General features: G+C 45.7%; 1 protein-coding gene across 3 annotated transcripts in view; it reads right to left on the bottom strand.

Moving 5' to 3' along the window:
- LOC147454450 (U-box domain-containing protein 4-like) overlaps positions 1-19,348 on the bottom strand; it is a 51,800-nt gene that overhangs the window by 11,502 nt on the left and 20,950 nt on the right. For all 3 annotated transcript variants that reach the window (XM_086516405.1, XM_086516407.1, XM_086516406.1), the window contains one exon: positions 16,783-17,053. In XM_086516405.1, the coding sequence (XP_086372531.1) occupies positions 16,783-17,049 (267 nt within the window). In that variant the 5' untranslated portion in view covers positions 17,050-17,053. The remainder of the gene's footprint in view (positions 1-16,782; positions 17,054-19,348) is intronic.

Raw genomic sequence — 19,348 nt, 5'->3', positions numbered from 1 at the left:
GAATGCTCCAGCGACATTCAACCGAATGATGGATAGGATTTTCAGAGAGTATCGATCATTTCTGGACACTTTCTTTGACGACATCATTGTTTTCTCCAAGAATGAAGCAAAACACAGACATCATCTGCTACAGATCTTTCAGGCATTGCGGAAGCATAAATTGATTATCAACGCGAAAAGAGTAAATTTTCCTTACCTAAGATACATTTCTGGGGGCAGATCGTCTGACCAGAAGGAGTAAAGATGGACCCGACCAAAATTGAGACTATTCGTGATTGGCTAATTTAAAGGACGTTCATGAAATTCGAAGTTTTCTCGGTTTGTGCTTTTATTATCGGTGGTTCATTCGAAAATTTGCAGAGATAGCTTCTCCGTTGCATTTACTCACTCAAAAGGGGTTTCTTTCACTTGAGGACCAACAAAGATTACCGCTTTTCACACTCTCAAAGAAAAGTTGACTGTAGGACGAGTGTTGCAGCAGTTTCTCTGATGAATGATTTGGACTTAGTGCATCCGTTAGAGAGCAGTGAGATAGGGATGTGATGGCTAAGTGAATGAGAACTGAATGTAAACTGAATGAGATTCTAGTGCATCAAGATGTCTATCTGGATGAGATGACTGGATATTGGTGTGAGTACATCAAGAGTTCCGGAAGGATGAGATGGTTGCATAGTGATCTAAGTGCATCAAGAATTCTAGACGGAATGAGATGGCTAGATTGAATGGTTGAAAATACGGTGTTCAGTGGGAACTAAGTGTGTGATTTGTGAATAACTGCATGTTATTGGATGTATTGTCTTGTGGGGATGGTCATGGGCATGGTTTGCTTGATTGAAATGTGAAATTAAAGAACATGAATCTAATATTAACAAGATTCAGTGGATCAAGACATCCGTGAAAGATGAGTATGGTCTAGATGTGATTGTTGAATGGTTACAACATAGTCACAGGGGACGCCCATTTTTGGGCTTCCCGTCCCCACTTGCCGTCCCGCCCTCTTTTTTACACTAAAAATCCATTTGAGCCCCGTCCCCCGTCCCCACTCCTACGCGTCCCTTGTGACTATGGTTACAATGATCAAGATTTGTATATGAGACCTTCGATAGAAATGTGATTCATCAATGACTGATGTCTTTGTAGAAGTGCTAGATTGGTGGAGTCTGGTGCATTGGTACATAGAGTCAATGTCTACTGAAGAAAGTTTCTGTCCCTATTTTTGCACGCGTTATCAAGGGCAATTACAATTCTTTCAAGAGGGGGAATAGTCACAAAGTGATGATGCGGCATGCCCAATTGGAAGAGAAACCGCCGAATGGACAAGAGAAACTCAATCGGCCATCTGAAAGAACTTATGAAGCACCAACTGTGGGGCCCAAAACCCTAAAGACACAAGCTTGAACTCTGGAGAGATTTCCGTAAATCGCATTGACATGCTGATGAGGCAAGCCGAATGGATTTTCGTGTTTTGCACTATTTGTGCCACGTGGCACGCTGTACGGATTTTTGCTCGCTGCTTTTTTCAGATTCTAGCGCAAGCTTTTGAGAGCAGATGCTTTTGGGGAAGAAGTGCTTTTGAACTGATTACTTTTGGGACCCTGCTTTTGGGCATCCCTTATATGTTTAAAAGAGCCCTTGGGTCTCACTTTGCAGAGCATCTGCACCCAGAGTCTGAGAGCAGATGCTTTTGGGGAAAATGTGCTTTTGAACTGATTTCTTTTGGGGCTCTGCTTTTGTGCATCCCTTGTAACTTTAAAAGAGCCCTTGGGTCTCTCACTTTGCAAAGTATATGCACCCAGAGTCTGAGAGCAAAAGACCCTTGGGAGTTGTATTTTGCTGTGAGAAATGATAAAGAAATACCGAAAGGGGCGCCACTCTTTGGGGCCAATGCTATTGGGCATGGAACTCCGCCGTGCCATATCGACCCTCTCTCTCTCTCTCTCTCTCTCTCTCTCTCTCTCTCTCTCTCTCTCTCTCTCTCTCTCTCTCTCTCTCTCTCTCTCTCTCTCATTTCATTTCATTCACTGTAGCTCAGTTCAGTTTCAGTTCTCAGTCTTTTACATAGACATTGTATCAGATTCACCACTTGTAAACTCTTTTGTCTCATAGATCACTTTGGTCTTTTGAAGAAAAAGATCACTTTGGCCTTTTAAAGACGTTGATATATCATTTCATTTCATTTCTCTCTCAAAGTTCAATGATTTTGAAGTTTTTGTTCGTATGTTTCTATTGATTTCTCACTTGTCCAAGCTTGTAACAACCAGCCAGCAGCAGATGGAGAGCTTACGTAGCATGAGGGGCATCCAGTCAGATACTTAGTGGTCCTTTCACATATGCTGCAGCCTTTCTCCATGCACCCGGACTAGCAGTGCTAGGTCTAGTGATCCTCGGGACCCGTCTTCTCTTTGCCAAGAGGTAATCTAGATTTGATATCCCCGTGCTTGCTTAGTTGGTTCCCAGTTGTTGCCAGAGGTCTCGTGTGCATGTGCAGATGGCAGTAGTAGTCGCAATCCAGACCTATGCCGAACCACCCTTGGTCACTTGTATGCGCAGTATCACGTGCGCACTGCAGTTGAGCACGTGGACAAGCTACGGCTATAGTCTAGCGTCAGCCTTAGTTTAGCTTAGGACCTAGCTTGGCACTTTGTAAGAGACATGTATGTTCAGGCAAGTCATAATCGCATGCCCTTTCTTGCACAATACAGCCAGTTCAGCATATAGGCATATGAGCAGTCACTTTAAGTCACTTAATAATAATAGGCATTTATTTTGGTCAAGATCGTGGGGGCTCAGCCAAGCACTGCTCGACCCAGCATTATATGTAAATAAAAATAACCCTAAGGGGGTCACCTCTGAAGCAAGAAAAGTACCCTCAGTACCTGCAGCACCAAAGTACCCGCAGCATCTAAGCGTTTTCAGTCCACTCCAGCCAGCGTTTCAGCCCATCTTCGTCAGCGTGTCCAGCCAAGTACCACCAGCATTTCTCAACCTTAGCCTCAGCGTTTTTCACCATCAGTAACCAGCGTTGTCAGCCAGAAGCGCCACCATTTTCCAGCCTCATAACCAGTGTTTTTAGGCCTCTGTCATCAGTAATTTCAGCCCTCTCTCATCAGCGATCTCAGCCCCTCCGCAGTCGTCAGCATTTTCAGTCATAGCAGATTTCAGCCTTCGTCACCAAGTCACAGAACCAAGCATCTACTGCAAGTACCCATCAACATTTCAGAATTTAGGACCATTGTATCAGCATTTGTGCAAGTAAATAAAGCAAGTACTTGCTCTGGCAACAGCGCAAGGGGACCCTTGAGGGTGGTTGGGACCCGACATGCAATGTCGTCTCTCTTTTGTCTCTCTATCTGCCTCTCCCCCCTTCATTGTGTTCAGTTCAGTTTCTCTTTCAAGTGAAGTAAAGTAACCTTGTGTTTGTGCGGAGTACTAGATCTGAGCTAAATCCTTAAACCCTTCCGCAGTACCATGACAAGCAGTTTGTTATCAGCATGAAGAGCCTTAGCCAGATCTCTCTCTCTCTCTCTCTCTCTCTCTCTCTCTCTCTCTCTCTCTCTCTCTCTCTCTCTCTCTCTCTCTCTCTCAGCCCTGCCTGCATCAGCGCAAACCCTAACTTTGTGTGGCGCAGCCCTGCCTGCACCAGCGCGAACCCTACCTTGGCATGGCACAACCCTGCCTACATCAATTTCGCACGGCAAAGTCCTTCTGACTCTCTCCCGCCCAGCCTGCTCGAGTTTCCTTGTAAGGATTCTAGTTACGAATCCTTAATTAAGTACTTAAGTCTTAAATTCGAGATTAAGACTTTAGAAACTTAAACTTGACTCAAAGATAAGACTTAGAAGACTCTATGTTTGATTGATTGCTTGATTGCCTAATTGCCTGAAATTGTGATACAAAGGCTCCTTATATAGGAGATGAACAAGTTCATATGAAAAGGTATGACCCTTCACGAAGAGACACATCCTTTAGGCGAATAGACATTCGTTAGGCGAAACGACACATCCATTCGATGAAGAGCCACAACCATTGGTTTAAGAAGCATGACTAGTCGTCGAAGGAGTGTGGCTAGTCGTTGAAGGAGTGCGGCTGTCGGTGAAGAGCATGACTTTAGAGCGAAGGGTTGTGACCATTCGAAAACAAGGGTCCTCCTAGGTTAGTCACACTTCGCATCTGCATCTGTAATGAATCAAGAAGAGTGCATAATGTAATAACAAGTCACAATCGTGACATTCCCTCCCATTTAAATTAAAACCCAAGGTAGTTGTAGAAACTCTGGAAGAAGGAAATGTATTGTTGTAGTGCTTCTGCATCCAAAGCTCTTTCTGTTAAGTCCCACGTCATGGCATTGTTATTGACCATAACTATTTTGCCAAACTGAAAACAGACCATATCTGCAACTTGTTTCATCTTTGTCAAAAGTATCAGTATCACATCTACAACTTGATTAGTGCTTTTGTCAAAGTCATTTGTAACTATGAGCTTTGTCCAAGAAAAGATTGAATCTTTATCTGCTTCAAGTGAAACTATTGGTAAACTGACTTGAGTTTTTGTTGAGTGATGACCACTTGTTGGAAATCTCTAAGGTATTCCATTGGTTTGGCTAGAACAGTATAATCCTCCTGAAGGAATGTTGTAAACTGAGACAAAGTAGTGTTTGGAGGTATATCCATCTATAAGGGTTTATCTGTGGAACAAGTTGTGTCCAAAGATTCAATTGCAACGACTAAAGCCGTGCTGCAAGAGGCTGTATCTGTTTTATTCTTTGCACCACAGAAGGTAAGGACTGGAGCAGCTGAGACTGGAACCTAAAAAGGTCCGGGCCGGGAGATATAGAAGCCTTTTACAACCAAACGCCCCACAGACCGCAGCCTACGTCGTTTGGAGGTGCTGAGAGTTGCCACTGCTCAAACTTCTTAATACTCCTCCCGCATAACCGTCCAGGTCCAGGCAGGGAGTCACAACAACAATTCTCCCCCCGTAAATAACCACAAGGGTACGGGCCATGAGTGAAAACAACACTTTTCCATCATTCAATACTCCCTCCGCGAATAACCACAAGGTCTGGGCCATGAGTATGAACAAGCATTCTCAAACATCATTTCTCACTACTCCACCCGGGAGTACAATCACCAATCATTGAAACCAGTATTAAAACCAGAGTCAAACAATTCAAATCGGCACCAAGACAGGTTCAAAACAGATACCATCCATTTCAAACATTTTCCAAACAAGATCACCAAACAAGTTCTCAAACAGATTTCAAACATCAGTTGAGCTCGAAAAGTCGACTGACTTTCCATCCTGAAACCTGCACCAAAAAATTAGGGTTAGGTTCATTCCATAGGGTCGTAGCCGAGCACAGCAGGTCCATCAGCTCTTGGACAAACAGTGTTTCTTTAGCGGCGATGGTAGTCCCAAGATAGCAATCGCACTGGACCTCCAAGGTCATCTGCTCGTGAAGAGACAAATTTCAAGTCATAATCTGCAAGGGTTTCCATGGCAAGCATTTCAGAATACCCCACTCTGCCAGAAGTTGCACTCCGAAGGAAGATGTCAGAAACCATATAACTTCGGGCAAAAATTTTCTTTAAATCTTGCCAAGTCCTTGCAGTGTGCGGCTTGGTAGTTGTAGACATCAACATCTGCATGGCACTGCTTTTGAGAAAAACAGTGACTTGAAACAAATCTTGGATCCTTCTCTTGCGAGTGATCTTAATGGCTTATGCCATGGAAGACATGAGCGGTGAAGACGGGAGCGCACGATGCGCGATGTAGTAAGGGTGGGAGTGGCTAGTAAGCCTGGGGTCAGAGCACGCAGTAAGTCCGAAGTCGGAGCACGCAACCAAAATTTCCAATGAACTTTGGAAGTGCGATTTTGTTTTGTCTGCTCTTTGGTAGGACCGGTAATTGTTCTTCTTAGGGTTTAGGCCCCTCGGCCGACATCTGCAGGTTGGCTCCCTTCTTCAGGCCTTTGACACATCAGTAGTTTGTGACACGTTCCTTCCCGTAAGGGAAATCCGAAAGGGGAGCTCTCAATCCTTTTTCTGTCTGTACTCGGAGTCGAGACTCCCCGGACAATTTCCGAATTCCGTTCCCGAAATTCCAAAGAGTAGAACGAAGCCTTCCCGCTTCTCCTTCGCGTTGAAGTACCTGCAAACACACACACAAACACGCGACAACAATTCGTATGGCGAATCCACAATAGATACCTGTTGCTCTTACGTGGAAAAAGCGACTTCCGTGCTTCGTAGTCTCGCGATCTCTTGCGTCTTCTGGCGGAAGAGTCATCTCCTGGTGGTGCTGGCAACTCTTGCTCTGAGTGAGAGCATGTGGTGCTTTTATAGCGCCCTAGTCACAACAGGAATAGTTGAGCAGAGGCTGGCCGTGTAGAGCTCACGGCGGATTTTTTTCATTTTAATTTTTTATGGAGAGAGAATTCACTGGCTGGTTTTGTTGCTTTATTTTCTAAGTGGCTGCCCACTTATTAAGTGGACGGCCAGTATATTTTAGAATTGGTCTGAACCTGCCTAAAAACTCAATAAAACCTGTTAAAAACAATGCCTTTCAGAGCACTTCCCAGGCGTCCCTGGATGCAACCACATGCGCAAATGCAATGCACACATAGATTCCTCGCAGGAAAGCATCTGCTCTTCCCGGAGAACTCATTAAAATATTTCGCTTTTTAAGAAAAGCTTTTCAGAACTCATCTTTATTCTTATGCTTGCGTCTTTATGCGTGTTCCTCTTTCCAATTCGGGTTTCCTGTCAGACCAACGAGATATTCCCTTTCCGATGCTCCCGTCACCCCATCACGTGACGAATCAAGAATATTTGTTTCACGGTCTCTCCTACCGTACTAACAGTAAAACCCCTTCGCGATGCCTAATGTTACCCATCATATGACACATCAGAGTTTTCCATTCCTGATGGCTTCTAATAATTCCAGTAGATCTACAGTTTCTAACCTTACGTTTCAAGTGCACATCTTTAAATATCCTAATTTCAATAAAAAGAAATTACTCGAGAAAATAAGAAAATAGTCCAATTAGCAACATCCCTTTGGCTTCTAAACAGTTGTCCTCAACTGTAGTGCTTGTACATATCCTTCAAGAATCTCGGGCTAGGATGCTAATTCCTGCTCTGACATTCACTGAGCATCTAGAGTGGAATCTTTCCAGACTTAAGTGTCCGATCCTGATGCTGGATAGTCTACTCCAGTTGGAGTATCTCTTCTGTAGTGATTGCTGACTCCATCATCCTCTGAAGGGTATTATGAGGAAACACCTTCACGCTCTTCCGAAGCTGTGGTAGGAGACCCGCTTCGAATTTTTGCATCTTTTCCTTGTCGGAGATCTTCATAAAAGAAGTAACCTTTAGAAGAACCGACCAATACTTGTCAACATAAGTCGTGACTTTCTTATGTTCCTTCTGGGCGAGCCAGTCCCATTCCTTCCGAATGTCCTTGAAATCAGGAGGTGGAAGAAATTGTTCATAGAATTCAGCTTTGAATTGAGCCCAGGTTCTGGCTTGAGTACCTTCCAGAATTTTGGCTAACCACCAGTTGCTTGCAGTCTCCTTGAGATGCATCCCAACATGACGCAACTTTGATTTTTCAGTGAAGTTTCCGTTGGCAAAAGCAGCTTTAAATTGCTTGATGAAAGACAGTGCCTTGGAGATATCTCTCAATCCTGTGTAGTTATCAAACTTCACATCCTTGTCACCGGATTTGAAAATCCGCATCTTGCGATGACGTCTACGGTTATCCCTCTTGAACTAGGGCTTCTCTTTAGTAGTATGTACGGAAGTAGTAGGAGTTTTCTTCTTGGGAGAAGATTTAGATACTGTATGAGAAGTAGATGTAGTAGTGTAGTCAGGAGGGTATGATGGAGAAGAGATAGAGACATCCTTGCTTTCGTTAAGCAGAGAAAGTTCTTTTTCCTGGCCCTTGCCTTGGGTCCGGATCCGGAGATCCCTTGTGCGTTTCGGCACCTCTTTCCGCACCATCCACCTGCGGGTTACTACCATTAGCAAGATTTTCCTAACGCCCATCAGCATCCGTGCCTTGCGGCTTCTTGATTCCGTCCAAAGCCTTTTGGACAACTGGCAACGAAATGAGTTGTTGCAATTCCGCAAGTTAGGCTCGCACTTGCTGAAGTTCGTCTTCAGCTGTTCTTCCGTGCCTTGTCATGGTTCTTCCCGTTCCTTTCTGGAATCGTCCTCCTTTGCAAAGGAAGAGAGGAATCCGAGCTCTGATACCACTGTCACAAACGGGAGCCCACACGAATAATCAACAAGATGAAAATAAATAATCTTTCAACTAAACAGAGTTGAGGGAGAAGTTCGACACAGTATTTGGGACCAGAAGATGGGTTGGTCCCTCCCCTTTAAAGAGAATCCTTTATTAGGGAGAATCTTTTTACAAGCACAAGAACCGGAGAAAACCCCTCCGTTCTAATTCTCTAACTCGATGGTCGTTCCTTCTCGTAAGGGAAATCCAAGAGGCGAGCTCTCAATCCTTTTCTCGTTTGTACTCGGAGTTGAGACTCCGCAGACAATTTCACGGAATTCCCAAGCGCAGGCCGAAGCCTTTCCGCTTCTCCTTCGCAATGAAGTACCTGCAAACACACACACAAACACGCGACAACAATTCGTATGGCGAATCCACAATAGATGCCTGTCGCTCTTGCGTGGAAAAAGCGACTTCCGTGCTTCGTAGTCTCGTGATCTCTTGCGTCTTTTGGCGGCAGAGTCTTCTCCTGCTGGCGCTGGCAACTCTTGCTCTGAGTGAGGGCATGTGGTGCTTTTATAGCTCCCTGGCCACAGTAGGAATAGCTGAGCAAAGGCTAGCTGCGTAGAGATCGCAGCGGTTTTTTAAGGGGGAGAGAATTCGTTGGCTGGTTTTGTTGCTTTATTTTCTAAGTGGCTGCCCACTTATTAAGTGGACGGCCGGCATATTCTAAAATTGGTATGAACCTGCCCAAAAACTCAATAAAACCTTATAAGTTAAAAACAATGTCTTTCATAGCACTTCCCAGGCGTCCCTAGATGCAACCACATGCACAAATGCAATGCAGACATAGATTCCTCGCGGGAAAGCGTCTGCTCTTCCCAAAAAACTCGTTAAAATATTCCGCTTTTTAAGAAAAGCTTCTCAGAACCCATCTTTATTCTTGTGCTTGCGTCTTTATACGTATTCCTCTTTCCAGTTCGGGTTTCCTGCCAGACCAACGAGATATTCCCTTTCCGATGCTCCTGTCACCCCATCACGTGACGCATCAGGAATATTCGTTTCCCGGTCTCTCCTACCGAACTAACGGTAAAACCCCTTCGGGATGCTTAATGTCACCCATCATATGACGCATCAGAGTTTTCCGTTCCTGATGGCTTTTACTAATTCCAGTAGATCTACAGTTCCTAACCTTACGATTCAAGTGCACATCTTTAAATATCCTAATTTCAATAAAAAGAAATTACTCTAGAAAATAAGAAAATAGTCCAATTAGCAACATTTGCATCTGCATCTGCTCCAAGCGAATATTGATTGATGCGAGACTCGTCGAAAGTGCGGCCATCTGCTCTTTGAGAATTGCTATCGGGTCCTCGGATTCGCCTTCTACGTCCTGAGATGTCGGCATGGTTGTTCCTCAAAGAGAATAACAAGGAGAATAGGAACTAGAACAGGTGCATGAGCAAGTTCCGGACGGGTACTTCAGAAGCGGGAAGTATCAAGAATAATTATCACTTCGTGAACAAAAGGATTTTCTGGTAAAATCTCCCTCTAGAACTTCAACCATGTACGAGAGATACGAAAGGGGTGCCCACGGGTTATCATCGGCCATGACTGCGAAATGTCCCGGGCGTAGAAGGTGCACACAGAGCCACCATTGGAGAAGAGACTGAAAGTCGCATGTGAACTTTCAAAACTGGGAGGGCTCCCTTTTTTAAAAATATATATATAACTTTCTTTTGATGTATTTTGACTTGAAAGTGTGGTTTCACATGGGGTTAAATTTGGGTAAAATGGGAAGGGTCCCTAGAGTTTGAAAAAGGGCCAACCTTATCTAACTCAAAAAGGCCAGCGTAAGTGAAATGGGCCAACGCCCAATTTCAGCAACGCAGAAATTCAGCCAGAACTTCAACTCGATTTCAGGCCAGCGTAAAAATACTCTGCATCGTAACTCTTCAACCAGCGTAAATTGTCAACCAGCGTTTCAGCCTAGCGTTTCCATATGAACGGTATCGCACTTGGGAAGGGGTGCTGTTATGTCCCGCTCTTTCACAGGAGAGGGGATCTAGCCCAGATGCCGTCGGGATGGGCGTCCAGTGTCCGGGCGGACGTACTGTGAACCCGGCCAGTGTGGCTAGCCATTATTATAAAAGGGAGGCCAAGGCCTCATTTACAGTTATCGACCCCCACTGGCAGAGTGCCAGTGGTTAGCCCGCGAGGCTAGGAGTGCGCGAGGTCACATCGAGGAGGTGAGGCCCCAGCACAGGGGGAGCTGCCGGATGGTGGCTATGGTCGGGTGGTTCGTCCGACGCGTATCTATAGGCGGTCCGTGTGGCCGGGAGATCCATCTCCGCGTTCATTTCAGGTGCGCAAAGCAGAAGCTGCCAAGTACACGGTCGAGCACTGTGAGGATTCTACGTAGGCTGCCGCTTGGAGAGTGAAACGCAACGCCCAGTATATGAAGGGGTAGATGGCTACGACCCTTGGGGGGGAAAGGATGCCAGCGAAGAGGTGCAGTCACCAACAAAGAGAGAGCCAAGGGTGGTGTCTGTTCACATGAAGGGGCACAAACCGGCTTCGAAAAGACGCATCGTTTGGGGAGGGGTCTGATCCTTGGAAAGGTTGTGGTTGCCTGCTGGTTCAATACCTTGTTACGTGAAGGGGCACCAACGAAGGGGTACATCCCAATGAAAGGGCACGCTAAGGGGCACTAACACAATGATCCCAAAATCAGGTACGCCACACATAGCCATCTTGCTGTCTTTTATTTATATAATTGGAGCAAAATAAATGTAAGTTACCTCATGCTCGTTTGAGTGTGTGTACCACCTTTCTTCTACTTCCATGCAACTCCGGGAGAGGGTTAGCCCGTAGCGGCGAGGATGAGAGGCTCATAATCCACAAGTCCCAGGAAAAAAAATTGCTCTCATACCGCTTAAGGATTCTAGTTACTGATCCTTAATTAAGTACTTAAATTCATGATTAAGACTTAAGAAACTTAAACTTGACTCAGAGATAAGACTTAGAAGACTCTGTGTTTGATTGATTGATTGATTGCTTGATTGCCTGAAATTGTGATACAAAGGCTCCTTATATAGGAGATGAACAACAAAGGCTCCGAGATGAACAGGTTCATATGAAAGTATGACCCTTCACGAAGAGACACATCCTTTAGGCGAATAGACATTCTTTAGGCGAAACGACACATCCATTCGATGAAGAGCCGCAACCATTGGTTGAAGGGACATGACTAGTTGCGAAGGAATGTGGCTAGTCGTCGAAGGAGTGTGGCTGTTGGTGAAGAGGCATGACTTTAGAGCGAAGGGTTGTGACCATTCAAGAACAGGGGTCCTCTTGGGTTAGTCACACTTCGCATCTACATATGTAATGAATCAAGAAGAGTGTATAATGTAATAACAAGTCACAACGTTGACATTCCCGCCTTTGCAGCATACTCCTTGAGCATCCCCAGCCGCCACAGGTGTCGACCGCTCCATTGCCACATCTGCAACAATCCTACTGCAGATTCCCGGTCGCTTTTGGAATCTTCTGCTTGTAACCCCTGCCAACTTGAATATATCACTTCATTGTACGACTCTCAGCAATTTGCACCATTTCCAAAACCCAAGAGGCAATTCCATCCTGTGCATTACTGGCTTTGCCATGAGCAGACACACTTGATTTTTGCAACGTTGCCCTCATGTGCTGCCTCTTGACATACAATAGCCACCCGATTGTTCCCTATGAGTGCACAACATTGAAGAAACAAACCCCCCACCCCCGGCCCTCAGCATGTCCCCTCGGCCGACATGCCGAAGAACGTCGCGAAGAAGGATGTGGCCAAACTTGAAGATAAGGCAGCGCCCTACATTACGGACACCCTCAACATCAACTGGCTATCCAAGCTTGAGAAAGAGGTCGAAGCATTGACCAAGGAGAAGGAAGCATGGAAGGAGGATAGAGAGAAGGAGAAAGAGGAATGGAAGAAAGAAAAGAAAGAGTTGAAGGAGCAAACCAAACTACTCCCTACTTCTATCGCATCCCTCACCCCCGAAGGAGAGATCAAAGTGGAAGCCAAGGAAGCCCTCAAGGAGGGGATCACCAAAGCTCTCACGGCAAGCATCGACCAATTGGAGGCTACCAAGGAAGGATGGGTCGAAGTAGTCAAGAAGAAAATCAAAAAAGAGGCGAAAGCGGAAGCCCAAATAGATGAGGTGCTCATTATACACACAACCATCGAGGAAGAGAAGACGCGAATAGTGGCCATCTTGAGAGGGCTAGAGGGCCCTCTTATCTAACTTGACGACGACCTCACAAAGATGCAACAAGACCCGTCGGGCATATATGCGTAGAGTCAAGAAAGCTCGCAAAGAAGAGAAGAAGGTGGTATACCGAGATGGGAGGGTCATCATTGATGGCAAGACCATCGCATAGGGACTCGCGGCCTTTGAGACACATGAGGAGATCCACATTGCAGTTTGGGACTACACAAGGGATCTATGGACACATCCAGAGAGGCTTGAGGAGGTGATGAGAGGACGGGACCTCATTCTCCAGACAGAGACACACGAGAACCCAGAGCAAAGTCTACCAAGGATTCATGGCTTTCAATGAGAGTCCTCACATCGAGGGAGTGCTCGCCACCACACTACACGAGGATAAGGAGAGGTGGCTATACTCTTCAGACAGGGACTCTAGAGTAGGATACAAATTGTTGCACATGACCCGCACGCCCATTACCTTTGAGCTATCATGGGACAAGATCATCTACATTGTCCTCTACTACTTCCCCGTCAGGCTCCAAATTCGCTACTACGTAGATGGAAACGGATAAGGAAGAGAGACCATCCCCATGCACATGCTTTCCAGGTGAGATTATGGAGTACTATACACTGGGGAAGTCTTCCTCATGGGAGACTTCAATGCCAAGACATGTTGTGACCAATGTGAGACATACGACACAGAGGACCTGGTGGCACTACACGCCACACAGGAGGAGGCTACCATGAGAGATTCAGCAGACACAGCCCGCATCACAGAGTACGGCCATCATTTGCTCAGGTTAGGCTCTCAGCACTATCTTGTTATTTAGAACGTGATGGCCTAATGGTCCACTTAAGGTGGGTTGACATGCATACCACATAGGGTTACAGCCGGGGGGGGGAGGAGAGTACCGTTGATTACATCATGGAATCCACAAAGGCCACCCACCTCCTTAGCTCTTTCACCATCCCGCCCATACCTCACCCCGGTCCTAATGTACGCAGCCACAGTGTGGGCACCCGGGTTGACAGATAGTCAGTGGGCACGAATCGAGAGACCACAGGTATATATGATCTCCCGCTTGTTTCGAGGAAATCACACAGTGTTACATGACATCATCAGGGCAGGGCCCCCCCCCCCCCCCCCCCCCCCATATGGTGGTGAAGGCACTCTTTCAGACGATCTGCTTTATCCAGAGAGACAGAGAGAGAGAGCTCCCGGCTGACCAACTCACATGACGAGCTTTTGAGTCAGACATACAGATAGCAGAGTCTGGATATGACAGAGCTTGGTACACCCATGTCAGAGCATGGTTCAAAGCACATGGCTGTGATCTTGAGAGCTTGCCACCATTCCACTATGACCCCAACTAACCCCAGGTTCATCTCTCATGTAGTGAGAGAAACATCGTGCTACGACAATATCTCTAGCAACTATACATTAGACAGACTTGGATCACATCTCTCCTTCAACGAAAGATGTCACACTACAGAGATCTTTTCCTTACCATACTCGAGGACGGTTCATATAGCGACCACGCTATATGGACACCTACATGCCACACAGCTCACGGGTGGCGATTGGTCAGCTCAGAGTATCATCACACAAACTAGAGATAGAGGTGGGGCGAGCTCGTGACATTCCTAGGGAGGAGAGAGTCTGTTGAGTATGCAAAGAGGAGATGGAGGGTGAGGAGCATTTCGTTTGCAGAGGCAGAATTTATGATGATATTAGAGGTAGATACGAGTCATTATTCAGAGGGCAGCCTACCCTCCACGAGATCATGCATTCTCAAGATCAGAGACAATTGGGACACTACTTGCTAGAGATACAGAGGCATAGAGATACACATCTGCAGCCACATAGAAAGACACGAGTGGGAGGGAGACAGTCACAGCTTATCCAGAGGACCACACCTCCTCCACTCCCAAATCCACCGAGGGGAGTGACACTCCAACAGGCTGAGGTGAGCTGCCAGATGACATCCGAGTGTTACCGGATGTTGGGCCCCACGACTCCACACAGACAAATCGAGGAGATCTACTCTTTATTTTGTACCAGTTTGGATTGTTTTGTCTTTTCCAATAGATGGGAGACATACACATATGTATACTTGATTCGTCTCATAGGTCGACTTTGGCCTCACATAGACGTTAAAATCTCTCTCTCTCTCTCTCTCTCTCTCTCTCTCTCTCTCTCTCGTCAGAGAGCTCCATTGTATCAGCTCACCCTTTTGTATTTCCTATTCCCTTTGTATCAGCTTTCACCCCACCCCTACCCACTAATTTATTTTCTTTTCAGTTCTTTGTACCTTTTGTACCCAGACCTGGTATTAGATTCACCACATGTAACCTTTTGGTCTCATAGGTCATTTTGGCCTTTTGAAGACGTTAATATTACATTTCATTTCATCTCTCTCTCTCTCTCTCTCTCTCTCTCTCTCTCTCTCTCTCTCTCTCTCTCTCTCTCTCTCTCTCTCTCTCTCTCTCTCTCTCTCTCTCTCTCTCTCTCTCTCTCTCTCTCTCTCTCTCTCTCTCTCTCTCTCTCTCTCTCTCTCTCTCTCTCTCTCAAATGTCCCGTCTCTTTTTACCTCAGTTATCTCCCTTCTCCACAGGTGCCTTGTTCAAGTTTGTGGCATTGCAAGTGTTCTCTTGTGTCAGAGATTCTTATCGGAATCGGGCCAGATCGGAGTCGAGGTGTCCACCGGATCGGAGGCCAGTTCTTGTCTTCATTGCATCTTCCACTGCTATTCTGACACCAAATTACTTTCTCGAGGCTCTCCACAAATGTCATTGCACACACAATCGCGGGGAAGAGAGATGGTGGAGGGTAGCAAATGATCCATTATACGAGGAGGCAGCCAACTATAATGAAAACATGGAGTCTACAACCGTCATTGCACACACAATCTCAGGGAAGAGAGATGGTGGGGGGTTTGCAAATGATCCATTATACTAGCTCTATGACATTCAGTGGCTGCAAGAAAACAAAACAGAGGAATAGGGCGATCCAATCTAAAATTTGTAAAATTATTTATAAGTTGAACATTTTAAAAGGTCAAGGAGCTTACAAATCTTGATGTAAAACAAAATAAAAAGCCTCCCATTTTAGGTCACCATCCCTTCAAATTTTCACACAAAAAAGATAAAGTCTTTTTCGTTCTTATAGTTAATGTGTATAACAACTGAACACACGAGTTTGGCATGCCATTTAAAAATGCAACACCATGCGCTCTCTTCCCTTTGGAGCTTCCTCAGGTACTATGCATGAAATGTCCTCAACATCCTTCAGACATCAAAAATTTCAGTCAACTAAGCATGTCATTCAGCTATATCACCTGGCCTCAAAATTCTGTCAACAACGCATTGCCTTCCCTGCAATACCATCATTCCATACATCCTACTGGGCTGCTTGTGCATTTTCCAGGAGAAATTGATGTACCTCCCTCATTCCCTATCTTGACCCTAACCCCATATGTCACGTGCATACTCATCATTGCGCATAACCTGAATTATGCAGCCGAGCTGTCTTATCATAAGAACTCAACAAATGCGACCATCAGTGGCTCCTGAGAGCTGTGGCCATTTCATAAAATTTAACTGCCTCATCTCTCTAGGAATGGGCTGCCAGTGAAAGTACTGTATAAAGAAACAACACAGCAATTTCAAAACTGAGAGAGAGAGAGAGAGAGAGAGAGAAGACGATAATATTTAACATTTTGGGAAACTATTCCAAGAGACCTATCCGACAAGAGTTGAACGAGAGAGAGAGAGAGAGAGAGAGAGAGAGAGAGAGAGAGAGAGAGAGAGAGAGAGAGAGAGAGAGAGAGAGAGAGAGAGAAGACGATAATATTTAACATTTTGGGAAACTATTCCAAGAGACCTATCCGACAAGAGTTGAACGAGAGAGAGAGAGAGAGAGAGAGAGAGAGAGAGAGAGAGAGAGAGAGAGAGAGAGAGAGAGAACGCAAAGAAAAGACATCATACTTATGTGCAGGGAAGGGCGACCCAACCTAAGGAACGAATTGAGATCCAGGGAGAGAGTGAATAGAGGAAGAGAAGAGAAGATTTTAACACCGTAGAAACAATACCAAGAGAACTGAGAGAGAGAGAGAGAGAGAGAGAGAGAGAGAGAGAGAGAGAGAGGGACACATCACGACAGGACAAGGCTTGAAAACAAGTCAAATGCAGATGTTTGGTTTCAGCCCTCAGCAAGTGTAACCAAGGCCTTCAAAATGCAACTCAAGATTTGATGTAACATAGTGTGCAAGCTGTGCTTTACACATGGTCTTACCAAGATCGACTTACTGGCTCTTCCACTACAGCTTTCTAGAAGCTCCTTTAGCTTCAGGCACGTAAACTCCAGCATATTGAAAGTGGATAGCTCATCGACGTTCCAAGGCATCTGACATTGATGAAGTTCATCCAGCGGTGCTTTTAACAGACTCATACTAGCCGCCACATGTTGGCAGCTTGATTTGTAGTACACCGCATCCTCTGCGAGCACCTCTATTACCTGAATTAAATTGGATAACTTATGAATGATTGGAGATGAGTCCATAATCCTGCAAAAGAAGTCAAACAGTACATGATGCTCAAAACCAAAGCTCGAAGCTATAAAATTAACTAATGAGAACTTTACAAACTGCCATGAAAAGGCAGTAACACTAAAGCAAAGTCTAAAATGGCCCAAAAAGCATATAAAAACTTTCATCTTTGGAGCAGAAGACAACTGCAAATGCACATCAACCACAAATCGAAAGGCTCCATAAAAATGTAGAATAAACAGAAAAGAATGTGAGTCTTCACTAAACCACGGAGGAAGTGTCACAAAAGTGATGACGTGGCGTGCCCAACTGGAAGAGAAATGGCCAAGAGGACTAGAGAAACTGAACCCAAAAGAACAAAAGAAGGAAGAACCCAGAAAGTGTAGCCGTGTCACAAAGTGATGACATGGCATTATAAGTTGTTCCAACTTATAGGTCCCTTTTCGACAGGCCCACGGGACACTAGAGTTCGTAAAAGGAACCCCAATCGCCTGAGTGGCTTCTGACGTGGACAGCTATACGGATGTGCGAAAAACGCGTTGTCATGCTGATGTGGAAGGCCATATGGAATCCCGCAAAACGCGATGACTGATGACGGGCACAACGTACGGATTTCCGCGTTTTTTGCTGGCAGCTTTTGGGCCAGTAGCTTTTGATTTTGAAGCTTTTACTTGTACTGCTTTTGAGAGCCCTTAGGGCCTTTAAATTTGTATTGAGAGGGCCTCTTGTACTCGGACTTCCCAAGGAGCAATTGAGCAGAGAGGACCCTCGGACTTTGTAATTTGATCGAGTATTAAATACTGAAAGGGGCGCCAGATTTTGGGGCCAATAACTCTGGGCACGGAACTACGCCAGGCCATGTAGACTCTAGTTGAACTGTGACAAAGTTTGTGAAGTGTTTAGTGATTCTCTCGTGTGTCGTTCAAGATTTCCAACTTGGGGTGTCCAAGTCTGTTACAGGCCAAGAGGCCTCAAAGGGGCTAGGAAATTAAAAACATAACCCCTAGTGACTTAAAGAACTTATGGAGCACAAGCCGTGGGGCCTAAACCCAAAAATATCAAAAGCTTGCACTGGGCTGATTTCCTAAATCGCGTTGGCTGCCACATAGCACAGCTGTACAGATTTCCACATGTTGCGCTGACAGCAAGGCTGACAGTTTTGCGTGAGCTTTTGGTAGCATACGCTTTTGCGGGGAAGTGCTTTTGAACCTGATGCTTTTGGGACTCTGCTTTTGGACATCCCTTGTAAGTATATAAGAGCCCATGGGGCTTCACTCTGCAGAGCATCTGGACGCAGAGTCTAAGAGCAAAGGACCCCTGGGACTGTTGCGACTCATAATAATAAACAAATACCAACAGGGGCACCAGTCTTTGGGGCCAATGCATCTGGCTTCGAAACTCTTCCGTGCCGTGTCAACACTCTCTCTCAACACCACGGCGCAGTGGGTAAGGAGGTCCGCCCCCACTTTTACATATGGTCGAGAGACTATGGAGTATGCAGATACATACACTTATCTTGGGGCGATTTTCAGCGGTCCAGTATTTTCCCTGAGGCGTGCAACAAATACGCGATTGACCAAAGCCTATGCAGCATTGGGGAGACTTGAGAGGATATGTTCGCAGGTTCAGTTCCAGGAACCTCGGACAAAGCTTTGGCTCTTTGACACTTTGATCACTTCAGCCATGCTGTACGGAGTGGAGATATGGGGCCCCTCAGCTGATCATCATAGCAAAGCTGGCAGTACAGATGGATGGAGATGTATGGAGAAGCCCTTGGTGTCTATGATTTCTCTTATCATTAGAGCCAAGGCCTCAGTACCACATGACATTGTTAGGGCGGAGCTCGCTGCTCCTCCATTGGTAGTGGAGGCACTCACTCGATCAGTTTCATTTATGCATAGCACTTGGGCTGTCCCTAGAGACAAATATGCTCGATTAGCACTATAGTCTTCGCGACATCTGGCATTGCAGGGAGATAGATAATGTTGGTATGCAGAGATGGCATCTTGGTTTCAGTTACATGGCTTTAGTATGGACCGGCTACCCCCATTTCAGTACTCTCTAGATGCACCCTCCATCTCCCTCACTAGGGCAAAGATTACCAGGCTCATCAAACAGGACTTGATTCAGTTGGATACGAAGAGGACATGGATACAACCTACACATGAGCTAAGTACGAAGATGGTTTCTATAGAGAGCATCTTCTCCAACTCACGAAGGATGGTTTTGTGATCAGACCAGGATACATGGATACTCATCTATCCCACGGGATACGATGTGCTATTGGTCAGATACGCACATCCTCACATCCGC

The sequence above is a fragment of the Adiantum capillus-veneris genome, chromosome 7 (genome assembly GCF_014529385.1).
Source record: "Adiantum capillus-veneris isolate H3 chromosome 7, ASM1452938v2, whole genome shotgun sequence".
NCBI classification, from domain to species: domain Eukaryota; kingdom Viridiplantae; phylum Streptophyta; class Polypodiopsida; order Polypodiales; family Pteridaceae; genus Adiantum; species Adiantum capillus-veneris.
Note: the sequence above shows the minus strand (reverse complement) of the source record. Positions and strands in the feature narration are given on the sequence as shown.